The sequence below is a fragment of the Myxine glutinosa genome, chromosome 1 (genome assembly GCF_964187855.1).
Source record: "Myxine glutinosa chromosome 1, kmMyxGlut1.1, whole genome shotgun sequence".
Taxonomy (NCBI): domain Eukaryota; kingdom Metazoa; phylum Chordata; class Myxini; order Myxiniformes; family Myxinidae; genus Myxine; species Myxine glutinosa.
The window spans coordinates 443,863,741-443,877,112 of NC_136261.1; the positions used below are offsets into that span (position 1 = coordinate 443,863,741).

Here is a 13,372-nt window from a genome sequence, read left to right on the forward strand (position 1 = left end):
TGCCCTGATGAGCCCCAAAAAAGGGCGAAACCAGGTCGGTAACTGTGAGTTTTACATACACTTATGACAGTATCTGAACTAAGATCAAAATTCTGCTCTGTCAGAGGGTTCTCTTGAGAGCTTGACAGGCAGAGCGTATGTACATGGCAGTGACGTCATTACTTGCGCTCATTGAAAGCTGGAGAACTGCACATATATTTGGATTGGTTTGCTCCCGGCTGCATCCAGGGGATTCCATATAATGAGTGGATACCAGAGGTAATGTGCCATGTGGCAGATGGCACTTATCGCTCCCATTAAGGTACAGCATAGCTGGATGGGATACCTTAATGGCGGTTCACCACTGATGGTATGAAATCGCAAAGTAACTGGTATATAACCGAAAGGTTTTCAGAGTCATAAGTGTATGCAGTACTCACTGCGTTGCCCTGATGAGCCCCAAAAAAGGGCGAAACCAGGTCGGTAACTGTGAGTTTTACATACACTTATGACAGTATCTGAACTAAGATCAAAATTCTGCTCTGTCAGAGGGTTCTCTTGAGAGCTTGACAGGCAGAGCGTATGTACATGGCAGTGACGTCATTACTTGCGCTCATTGAAAGCTGGAGAACTGCACATATATTTGGATTGGTTTGCTCCCGGCTGCATCCAGGGGATTCCATATAATGAGTGGATACCAGAGGTAATGTGCCATGTGGCAGATGGCACTTATCGCTCCCATTAAGGTACAGCATAGCTGGATGGGATACCTTAATGGCGGTTCACCACTGATGGTATGAAATCGCAAAGTAACTGATATATTATATATATATATATATATATATATATATATATATATATACATACATATATATATATATATATATATATACATACATATATATATATATATATATATATACATACATATATATATATATATATATATACATACATATATATATATATATATATATATACATACATATATATATATATATATATATATATATATATATATATATATATATATATATATACATACATATATATACATACATACATATATACATACATACATACATACATATATATACATACATACATATATACATATATATACATACATACATATATACATATTGTAACGAATGTGGAAAACGTTACAATGTGAACGTTACAAAAGTATGGTAACACCCTGTTAATGTAAATAATGGTCGCAGCCGTCCTCCTAGTTAATTCCATGAAACTTACACGCAGGTCACGATATATCTTTTAAATAGTGTACATCCTTATTCCATGTAGGCTAAATATGTGTTTCCCACTAGATTGACTTTGCATTGTATCAAACAAAATAAGCGTAGGCCCTTCCAATTTCCCCAAACATCTCCGCTCTCCAAAGTTCCTTTCAAAAGGGGAGTTGTTTTCAATCCCGCAGGCCGCCATTGCCCATGTGCTAATCTCGGAGAAGAAAGGCGTGTCTCCACCTCGTCATAAGAGGGGAGGAGTGAGCCAGCCCTAACAGCCAATCAGCACCGCGGTGAGCGACCCGTTAGGCGTGCCCTCGGAGCCGGCGGCTTAATTCCGCCCGAGGTGATAAAAGCGACTGTAAGGGACTGCTTTACCAGATGACTTGGGAGATGACCTGGGAGATGAGCAAAGAGGCGGCACCAAGAGGAGCGGTGAGATGCGAAACGCTCCAAGCCAAAGAGGAGAGGTACTCGGCAAGGAAACCAGCTTTGGAGAGACGCGCTGAAAGGAGGGAGACGGCTCCACCACAAGAAGAGGAGCAGGTGTGCCGAACCAGCGCGTGACGTCTACCGCAGCGGATACGCGACGGAGGGTTTTCCCGCCAAAACCGCGAGGAATTGAGAGCTGCTGCCTCCGACTTTGCCTCCCTCTCAAGCAATCCACCTCAAGCCCTACCTGCCTGCAATATCCCCCGTGTAAGTGTGAACGTCCTGTCCTGCTCGTTGTCTTGGGGTTAAGTAAAAATGAATAGTGTAAGTTAACGATTCGCTGTGTTACTGCTTCTTCCATCCATTGCTTGTGTGTGTATAATAAATCTGTTCTTCCTCCGTATTCTTCTTCTTCTTCTTTTTCATTCTCTTTCGGTCGCTTTAGAGGTTTCCCGATTGAATATCTGTGGGGCGATCTGGTCAACGTCGGGTGGAATCGGGTTCTAATCGGGGAGTAACTGTTCGGACGCAGTTAAATACACCACCGCTCGGTCAATATAACATCTAAAACTGCGTCTGTAACAATTGGTTGTCAGGAGTTGGATTCGGACCTGGGACTAAATTTGTTAGGCCCAAATTTTGGAACACCAATTGTACTATTAGAGTAACAATTGGTGTCGAGGAGGGAGATCGGACCCGAAATCGGACCCGAAGCGCGCTTAACGCGCTCAAAATTACAAGCTGCCGAAATTTATTTTGTTTTATAAAACCCGAATTTTGAGATCGCGCCATGGACAATCAAGGCGATCGGATGTCGGTGGGAGAGATAGACAGGGTGGAATCGACCCAGGACCTCGGGGAAATGTATGTGGAGGAAAGGGAGGAGGAGAAAAATGGCAATGTGGTTGCGGAGGTTTCAGACGCACAAAATGGCGCTCTCCGCGCACAGTGGTTGAGGCGGTCGCGGAACCAATGAGCGCGGCCCAAATACAAGCCTTCATGGCCCAATTCATGGTGGAAATGCAGAAAAAAAACGACAGTATGGAACAAATGGAAAGCAGAATGATGGGGGCCCTTATGGGGCAAATGGGGGTAATGGGGAACCGGATGGATGCTCAGGGTGAGCGATTGGAGGGCCAAATGGGGGTAATGGGGAACCGGATGGATGCTCAGGGTGAGCGATTGGAGGGCCAAATGGGGGTAATGGGAAACCAAATGGGGGTAATGAGGGACGAAGCGAGGGGTACCGGTGAGGGGTTAGACAACGGGATAAAGGAGGTAAAGAATGGGTTAACGGGGGTGGAAAACAGAATGGCTGCCCAGGAGAATCAGTTAGAGGGGGTGAAAATGGGTTAATGGGGTTAGAAAATAGGATGGAGGACAAATTGCGGGAAATAGGGGAACAATCTGCCAGGGAAATCAAACAAATGGGAGAGCAGATAGAGGAGGTGAAAATCGGGGTAGAAACCAAACTGGATGCTCAGAGGGATGAATTGGGACAGATGAGGGTGGCATCTACAAAAGCGATGGAGGAAATACGACGAGGGGTAAGTGAGGAGGTTTCGGGGCTACGCGAGGAGGTAAAGCGAGGTGAGAAGCGTATGGAGAAAGAGGTGAGAAATAATACGGCTAAGTTACAAGGGGGAATAGAAGATCTGACGAAGGGAGTAGAACAGCTGACAGTCGGACAAAGGGAACTAGCGGACCAAGTGGAAAAGAACACTGCAATCATCGGGGGTTTGAAAGCAACACAAAAGGACATTAAAAACGAATTAATAGCGACGCAGAGGCAATGTCAGATGGTACGTGAGGAACTGACAATGAGGGTGGACGAGGTGACAGAGATAATGGAGACAAAGGACCGGCAGGTGAGGAAGCACATAGAGACGGTCACGGTAGCCTTAGAGGACGAACTTGAGGAGACGCACCGAGAAATAAAAGAGGTTAAACAAAAATTAGAGGAAGTGGAAGAAGAGGTGAGTGAAATTAAGAAGGGACGGACAGAAACTAAAAGAGAAATCCAGGAGGAGGTAATGGAATTGGTACAAGGTCGATGCTCAACTCATAATGTGATGCTCACTAACCAAATAAAGAGTTTGCAGGTGGCAAAGGAGGAGCGGAGACGAGGTACGGAGGTGAGTGGCAATGTATATGATGTGAGGAAAACTTCAGTCGGCTTGGGGATTGGTTTGGATCCGGGTGTTCGTGAAAGGCCGTTGGTGAAGTGCGCGACAGGTCTGGTGTGCGAAAAAAGAGGTGTGCGAGAATGTCCGACCATGGGGTGTGTGAGGAAAAAGTGCACGCCGAGGAGTGAGTGTGCCGTCAAGAGTGAGTCGGTCGAAGCGTGTGTGCGAGGGAGCACAGGGAAGCGCGGTGTGGTGAGTGTTACGGAGGAAGTAACGAAAAAGTGTGCGCGGGAGGATGCGCGAGAAAGGTGTGTAACGGACGGGTGCATGAGGAAAGAGTGTGCTGTCGAGAGTAAGGGTGAGTGCGCGACCGAGCCGAGAGTGGAGGTGAGAGTAGTGAGAGTGACAAGGAGCGTGAGTTGGTTGTGACAGGTGAGCGAGGATGTACACCTGGAATGGAAGGATGCACACCTGGAATGGTAGAGCGTGAGTGGGAATGCACGCTGGAATTGGTAGTGAGGCACGTGGTTGGGTGTGCGGGTGAGAGCACACCTGTGATTGTCACAAAGGAGGTGACCGAGAAAGGGGCGCGAAAAGGTGTGTTGGTGAGGTGTGCGAGCAACGAATGTGTGCCAAGGTGTTCGGTGGTCAGGTGTGTGACCAAGTCGGTGAGCGGAATGAGTGTACCGAGGTGTGTAAGGAAAGGTACGAGGAGCATGGAAACGGCTACATGTATGAGCAAGAAAGGGGTAGCGTATGCATGTAAGCGTCCAGGTGAAGCATCGACGGTAACCAGGTTAGAGGTTAGAACGACTTATAGCCGAATCGGGCCCTCGGTGCGCGTCGGGCAGCTTCGCGTGCCGCGAGGACCAGCGGGGATCCGAACCACGGCAGTTTCGAAAGAACCGCCATACGCGATCCACGCTGTGCCTCGCTTGGAACGGCCGCGTCCGGGCTCCACTAGGCGGAGCGGGCAGCTCGATAGGAAGGGTCGTCATGGCGACCACTTGCTATTGAGACATGCCGGCAGGTCGAGATCGGGACATTGGATGGCTCCACGCCGAGGTGGTGCGTGGGATCTCGGCCCGGGTAAGCCCCCGTCCCTGCCACGAATGCGGGACGTATCCGGCCGCTGGCACAAAAGAACCCGCGTTCATGGCTCGGCTGTACGAAGCCGAGCTTTAGAAGGGAATTGGCGCACCGAGAGGATGTAATAAGTAGACGGGTGATGAGGATAGTGTTTTGGCCCCGAAATTAGAAAAAAAGCAAAATTTTATGATTGGCCAAGGATTGGCAGTAATGATTGGCAGATGATGGGTAGTGATTGGCAAATTTTTGATTTGTTGAAATTTGATGTGCAAAATTGGTAGTGAGAGACCCCCGATGTGGTGGGATGGCAAATCCACCATCCCTCACAGAAGTGGGGGCAAATGCGCAATAGTTTATGGGGTGGCTATGACAACCGAGCCAGGGAGGGCTTGGATAATGGTAGGGATCTAGCGAAGATGACATTAGGTAACGTTAAGATTAGTTAGTGACTGATACCTGTAGTGGGGACGCAGGTAGATTAGTGTGGATGATAATGACGTGGGAGCGCAATAGTTTAAAGGGACGACTGGGAAGCGCAAGTTTCAGAAGGGAGTAGTTAGCTGAGATGATGCCGTGTGTGTGAAGATTGAACAGGTGAGAATTGAACAGGTGTGATTGCACAGGTGTGCAACTGAACAGGTGGATGGAGCAGTGTATGAGTGAGTGTTAGTGATTGCGTGTTGTGTTGACCAAATGGTCCAGGAAGAAAGGAGGGTGCAGGTGGCACCAGGTGTGAGGGCACAGGTGTGCAACAACAGGTGTATGTGGCTGTGTGGAATAAATGGTAGTGTGGAATATCTGGAGTATTGGAATGGATGGTCGTGGAGTGAGAATGGTGGAAATTGTGGAGTGGAGTGGATGGTGCGAAGGTGTGAATGGGGGAAGAGTGCACCCCCATCACGGATACCCGGGGCGGGTAGTGTAAGTGTTAGGTAGAGGGTACAGGTAAATTGTGGTTGGATATTGGCATCTGTGGTGCGGGTGACAGAATGGTATTTGGATGGGTGCATTAGTGTTGTGGAAATGGCTGGGCGTGTAGCCTGTTAGTGTGTGTAGTTGTTTGGGCGCTCCACCACTGTAAGGATGTCGGCCAGGTGAGGCCGCAGGTGGGCTCTGGGAGCCGGTAGTAGTTGTTGTGGATGGGGCCCGAGGATCCGGAGGACGGAACCGGGTAGCCCAGTGCCAGAGGGCACCGAGTGGGGTGACAGAGCCAGGAGGGGCCTGCCCCAGTTAGATAGGTTAGGGTGAGGAGCTAGGTAAGCTCGGGTGGCAACTACAGTGGTGGAGGTGTGCAGGTGGGTAGACCTGTTGGGAGAGCTAGATGTCGCAGCCCAGAAATTGTGCGAGAGCACCGGGAGATGAATCGGGGGAGTGAGACCCCAAATTGAGAAGCACCACAGTTTGGTCAATGGGAATTGGTTATTAGAACCCATAGTGTAAGTTGGCCGATGGATTGGCAGGGAAAGACCCCGGGTAGTGTAAAGTGTGTTAAAGTCATTTAGCAAATAGTTAGGATGAAGGATCTCCTCGCACCATCTGCATCCACTCACCTGAGGTGACAGGTACTCCACACCATGCCATGTTTTGATTATTTTTTATGATGCAAATGTTTGGATTGTGAGACGCATCATGACGTGGGTGTGACATTGTGCTTTGATGTTCCATCTCTGCCTCCTTATGAGGATTGATGACGAATTGGGTGATGGCAAATTTTGGTTAGAGGAATTGTGGTGACGAATTTGGTATAGGGGAAATATGGGGAAGACGTGACAGTAGTGATGAATTGGTAATGTGTAGATTTTGTACATATGGGGTAAGGGCAAGGGTAGGGTAGGTGACAGGGGGGTGACGTACGGTAGGGACGAGCTTTCTCACTTCGCCCTCCGTACGCATTTCGCCTTGCATTGCCTTATTGACGTGTACCCTTGTGACCTTACCCCTCGCTCAATTGTCTTTCTTTTGTCTCCCACATGACCTGTGCGCCATTGGGTGCCGAGGGGAGCGTGCGTGAGGTGGCCATTGTGCGCCCGAGATTCCCAGAACCAGCATGCATTGCGTTGATGTACCACTTTATGGACCGCTGTTCTGCGGCCAAGTACCACTTGATGGACCCCAGGTTCTGGGGCAGGGCACCTCTGTTGGAGACCGGCCATAGTGGCCAGGGAATCTTGCTTGCGGACCTCGGTAAGGTGGCACCTATGCCAAACAGGTGGACCACCCTTAGTTGGCCCCTGAGGCCCTAAATAAAAACGAACACAAGTTGTGCTTTTTATTATGTCCAAATAGGCCGCATGAAGCCAGAAGACGTCGGGAAGAACATCGGCCCAGCAGAGAAAGTGAAGACCACCACCTGTTGTTTTGTTGTGTTTATTAAGAACTATGGTGACTGCGCACCGAGTGGTGTTTTTGGTGCTTTGTGGTGCTTTGGTGGTATTGGTACTGGTGCATCGATGCAATGCGTGCTGTCTCCTCCCTCCCAACAGGAATTTCTTTTTTTTTTCTTGTTCCCTAAAAAGGAAAAAAAAAAAAAAAAACACAGGTCCTGGGTTGCGTTGTAAATAAGAAATCACGTCATTGTAAATAATGCTCCCCACCGTAAATGTATCGTTTGAGAATAATTCCATAATTCGGTTAGCTGTGGGCTTGAGTCTGTTAGACAGGGTGCAATGCTATAGGGGGACATACTTATTTGTGTTTTAAGATTGTCACACTCAGGGTCAGGTTAATTGTAGAGGGAATTACACCTACGTGTCACACTAAGTTAAAGTTTGGTAGGCCCGAGGACGGGCCTGAAGAAAGGAGGGTGCAGTGTAACGAATGTTGAAACGTTACAATGTGAACGTTACAAAAGTATGGTAACACCCTGTTAATGTAAATAATGGTCGCAGCCGTCCTCCTAGTTAATTCCATGAAACTTACACGCAGGTCACGATATATCTTTTAAATAGTGTATTTCCTTATTCCATGTAGGCTAAATATGTGTTTCCCACTAGATTGACTTTGCATTGTATCAAACAAAATAAGCGTAGGCCCTTCCAATTTCCCCAAACATCTCCGCTCTCCAAAGTTCCTTTCAAAAGGGGAGTTGTTTTCAATCCCGCAGGCCGCCATTGCCCATGTGCTAATCTCGGAGAAGAAAGGCGTGTCTCCACCTCGTCATAAGAGGGGAGGAGTGAGCCAGCCCTAACAGCCAATCAGCACCGCGGTGAGCGACCCGTTAGGTGTGCCCTCGGAGCCGGCGGCTTAATTCCGCCCGAGGTGATAAAAGCGACTGTAAGGGACTGCTTTACCAGATGACCTGGGAGATGACCTGGGAGATGAGCAAAGAGGCGGCACCAAGAGGAGCGGTGAGATGCGAAACGCTCCAAGCCAAAGAGGAGAGGTACTCGGCAAGGAAACCAGCTTTGGAGAGACGCGCTGAAAGGAGGGAGACGGCTCCACCACAAGAAGAGGAGCAGGTGTGCCGAACCAGCGCGTGACGTCTACCGCAGCGGATACGCGACGGAGGGTTTTCCCGCCAAAACCGCGAGGAATTGAGCTGCTGCCTCCGACTTTGCCTCCCTCTCAAGCAATCCACCTCAAGCCCTACCTGCCTGCAATATCCCCTGTGTAAGTGTGAACGTCCTGTCCTGCTCGTTGTCTTGGGGTTAAGTAAAAATGAATAGTGTAAGTTAACGATTCGCTGTGTTACTGCTTCTTCCATCCATTGCTTGTGTGTGTATAATAAATCTGTTCTTCCTCCGTATTCTTCTTCTTCTTTTTCATTCTCTTTCGGTCGCTTTAGAGGTTTCCCGATTGAATATCTGTGGGGCGATCTGGTCAACGTCGGGTGGAATCGGGTTCTAATCGGGGAGTAACTGTTCGGACGCGGTTAAATACACCACCGCTCGGTCAATATAACATCTAAAACCGCGTCTGTAACAATATATATACATACATATATACACATACATACATATATACATATATATACATACACACATATATACATATATATACATACACACATATATATACATACATATATATACATACATACATATATATATACATACATATATATACATATATATACATACATACATATACATACATACATATACATACATACATACATACATACATATATATATATATATATATATATATATATATCTATATATATATATATATATATATACATACATACATACATACATATATACATACATATATATATATATATATATATATATATATATATATATATATATATATACATACATACATACATACATACATATATACATACATATATATATATATATATATATATATATATATATATATATATATATATATATATATATATATTTATACATACTCTGCGCTCGCCTCACCAAGCGTCGATACTGAGGAACGGGCTTATTTTAGCTGAGGCTAATGACTGTACCTGAGATAATGTGTTGTCATGATTTACACCAATCATAATACAAACAATTACTTTTCACAAATGTATTTGTTGAGTTTGTGATATTACATTTTTATAGGCAATTTAGGTTGAAGATTTAGGTTGAATGTTTTTTTTTCAAGAAGGAACCCCTCAGCACACACATAGGGGAGGGGAAGGTGCAGACTGGAAGTTTGGGATGATTACACCTCACCACCACGTAATTTAAAACACGTCACCACCACAAAATTAAAAATACCTCACCACCACGAAATTAAAAACACCTCACAGCCATAAAACGCAATAAAAACACCTCACCACCACAAAATTAAAAACACCTCAGAGCCATAAAACACGTAATAAAAACACCTCACAGCCATAAAACACGTAATAAAAACACCTTACAGCCATCAAACACGTAATAAAAACCTCACCACCACAAAATGAAAAACACCTCACAGCCATAAAACACGTAATAAAAACACCTCACAGCCACAAAATTAAAAACACCTCACCACCACGTCATTTAAAAACACCTCACCACCACATAATTCAAAACACCTCATCACCACATAATTACAAACACCTCACCACCACGTAATTATAAATACCTCACCACCACGTAATTCAAAACACCTCACCACCATGTGATTTAAAAACACTTCACCACCATGTGATTTAAAAACACCTCACCACCATGTGATTTAAAAACACCTCACCACCACGTCATTTAAAAACACCTCACCACCACATATTCAAAATACCTCACCAGCACTTGATTCTAAACCACCAAAACGTTATTAAAAACACTTCACAACCACGGAAACAAAAGTTTGAGGGAGTCGTTAAGTGACAACACAGACACTGCCCAGATGTGTAGATATATAGATAAATGACTGTACCCGAGTTGCCGTTTTGTCGTGGTTTAAACCAATCATAATTCAAACAATTATTTTGCACAAATGTATTTGTAATATACGTGATTTCACATTTTATAAACAATTGAAGTTGAAAACTTAAGTTGAAAAAAAATAAATTCCCCCCCCAAAAAAAAGGTTGGAAATTTTTTCAACGAAAATACCCTTAGGACATACCGACGGGAGAAACATGTGCATACCAGAAGTTTGGTATGATTTCACAAAAGTTTGAGAAAGTAGTTCAGTGACAAGACAGACACTGCACAGATATATACTGTATATAGATATAGTTATATATATTGTTGCGGTTTTGTGGTTTTATAATAAAGATTAATTTCCCCTCCTAGTTAGTTACACTACAACATGTAGCCTCGCAATAGTTCAGTTATTTCTTCATAAATGTAAGCGTAGTCCTTTTCCTGTCATAGTTTTGCGTTGAGTAGGATAGTGAAAATTAGGTGCCCTTATGATGCTTCGATGCTTTTGGTTTTGGCGTGAAATACAACGAGGCAGGCCTGAACAAGTCGACCAGGGCCGAAGGAAGGCGAAGCTGTCGGTAAGCGCGAGCCGCCAATCAGGGCTCGAGGGGAGTGACTTACCACTGCGGCAAAAGGCGGGGTTTGGACAGTTTGAGTCGGGCTAGGGTGGGGCGATATAACCCTGTGCCCAGAGCCCCCCACCTCAGTTATGAGTTATGAGAGGAGATGTGCTGAGACAAGTTATGAGAGAGCAGTTCGGGTGAGATGAGTTACGATTCGGAGTTGTGAGAAGACGCGCGTGAGATTGCGTTGTGTCGAGTCATATCGGAGGAACTGAATAACTCCGTGTATATGAACTTTACCCTGCTCCCCGTGCTCTGTGCAGTATTAATCGCTCTGTAAAAGACGACTCATGCCGGGCCACAGACACGCGTATTTCCTTCCACCTGCCTTTGCCGATATACACGCTGTGAGGATTTTCCCACCTGCCTGCCTTCGCTAGGACACGTGCTGTGACTGCCAGGGGGCCACGACTGGGTGAGCTGTTCCTGGAGTGACCGAAGCATGCGCGTTCGGCACGCGAACATTCTTCTTCCATTTCCCCGTGTGAGTGATCGGGCCCGTGTCTGGGGAATAAGTAAGACTGCTTAAGTTCTGCCCTGTGTCCCTTCTTCTACCAAATCATTCTAACTAGTGTAAATAAATCTGTTCTTCCTTCTGATTCGACCGTCTTGTGTTTTCCATCATTAACCTCGCATGGTACGAATTAGATCACTCTGATCGGGTTCGATAGAAAGGTAATAGCACGAGTCACGTGGTACGCATTCCGCTCGGGTGTACTCAATTACACGTGGTTCGTGCGAGACTCGATCCCCGCTACCGCTGCGGTGTTGCTACTCAAGGTACGCGTGAAATTGTCCTGAAACCCTTTTCCTCATCTGCCCGGAAGCGGCGACTCAGTCTTGCGGTTTTGAAGACCCAAAGAGAAAAAGGGGCTTAATCTCCCCCTTTGTAAGGGAATGGGCTTCGGAAAACTGCAACAATAAATAAATATATATATATATATATGTATGTATGTATGTATATATATAAATATATAATATATAAATAAATAAAGACGTTCAAGACTCAGAAAGAACAGCAATGGAAACATAAAGTAAAGAAAACCCAGCAAAAACAACAACAGATGGACAGACTAATCTGACAGGAAGCTTTTATCCTTGGCGGAGCCAAGCGGGCCTTGTCTGCCTTGTGAGAAGCCAGAAACGAAAGCTATTTTATGGAGAATTTATCAGGGTGTTTCACAAAGATTGATACAACTTTGACGTCCTGCCATGTCTTTGTTATTTCACCTTTACTGCTTTCCTTATCAGGATGTGGTGATTTTGGCGTGGTATTTGTTCACTGCGATTTCTAGCTAAACAGCTGCACCCAAACGGGATCAACCTGATCTGGTTCTGTGATGAAGCCCATTTCCACTTGAACGGTGCCATCAACAACCACAACAACATTTTCTGGCGGAGGGGGGTGGGGGGGGCATAACCACATGAGGAGATCACTGAGAGGTACCTGAGAGGGCCTAAGGTCACATGCTTCTACACCTTTAATAGCAGATAGGGAATGCTTGGGCCTTACTGGTTTGAGAATGACAACAGCAGTACGGTGAGGATCAACGGTGAGCTCCACCGGGCCTTGCTCCAGAAGTTCCATAATGATCTAGCCCAAAAGGTCACCCCAAACCAGCTCAGCACGATCTGGTTTATACAGGAAGGTGCACCCCCGCATACAGCTGGTGACGCCATCACTTTCCTGCAGCAGCAGCTCTTCAGAAACCGCCTCTTTGCCCTGGGTACCGCTCATGACTGGGCACCCCATCGCCCAGACTTGAACCCTCTGGACTACTCGTTCTGGGGGGCTGCCAGGGGCTCTGTCTACGGTCTACGCCAATTGCCCTGCCACACTGGATGATCTGAAGCAGGAGGTGTTAGACTACCTCCAGACAGTGCCACCTGAGACCTACAGGAAAGTTGGACAGAACCTTGGAGTCAGGAACAATGCCTGTCTGAACCGTGGAGGGCTACACACCGAGAACGTCAATTACACGGATTTTGCGTAAATGCCAATTTCAGACCAAGTGCTCTCACTAACTCTAGCAGTCACTTCACTGCAATAGCATTCGGTGATAGAAAATACCATGTCATGAGCTTTCAATAAATGTTTGGTTCACGTTCCTGAGGTTTCTGTTTCTTTTTAAATAAACGTGAAAGTTTTATCACTCTTTTTGAAACACCCGGTATAAATAGAGAGTGGGTTTAAACGTACAGTGACTAACCTTTCTTTCCTTCAAGGTACAGTGACTGTTCCACGTACACCCACGTAAAGTGGGACATAACATCAGGGGGACTAAGTTTGACATTTTGGTGAATATCTTTTCGTGAAGTGAAAACAATTCTAAAAGGTGAGGATTATAAATATCTTCAAATGTTTAAAACACGAATGGGGTAAAAACAACTGTATGTGCTGATAATGTGTCGGACACCAATGCAGTCTCACCTTTTTAGCAGATCCTTGGAACCCTGAAAATAAAGAAAACAAAGAATGAGATCAAGATATTTGAATGAATGAATGTTTCTTTTCATTTATCAAATACTAGCTGGAGTATCCGGCGTTGCCC

The 13,372-nt window shown here is 45.8% G+C and overlaps 1 protein-coding gene across 5 annotated transcripts in view; it reads right to left on the reverse strand.

Moving 5' to 3' along the window:
* LOC137418381 (E3 ubiquitin-protein ligase TRIM7) overlaps nt 1–13,372 on the reverse strand; it is a 401,480-nt gene that overhangs the window by 351,041 nt on the left and 37,067 nt on the right. For all 5 annotated transcript variants that reach the window (XR_013621989.1, XM_078770829.1, XM_078770828.1 and 2 more), the window contains one exon: nt 13,252–13,274. Coding sequence is in view for 4 of the 5 variants with exons in the window: in XM_078770829.1 (XP_078626955.1) it covers nt 13,252–13,274 (23 nt within the window). In the remaining variant the exon portion in view is untranslated. The remainder of the gene's footprint in view (nt 1–13,251; nt 13,275–13,372) is intronic.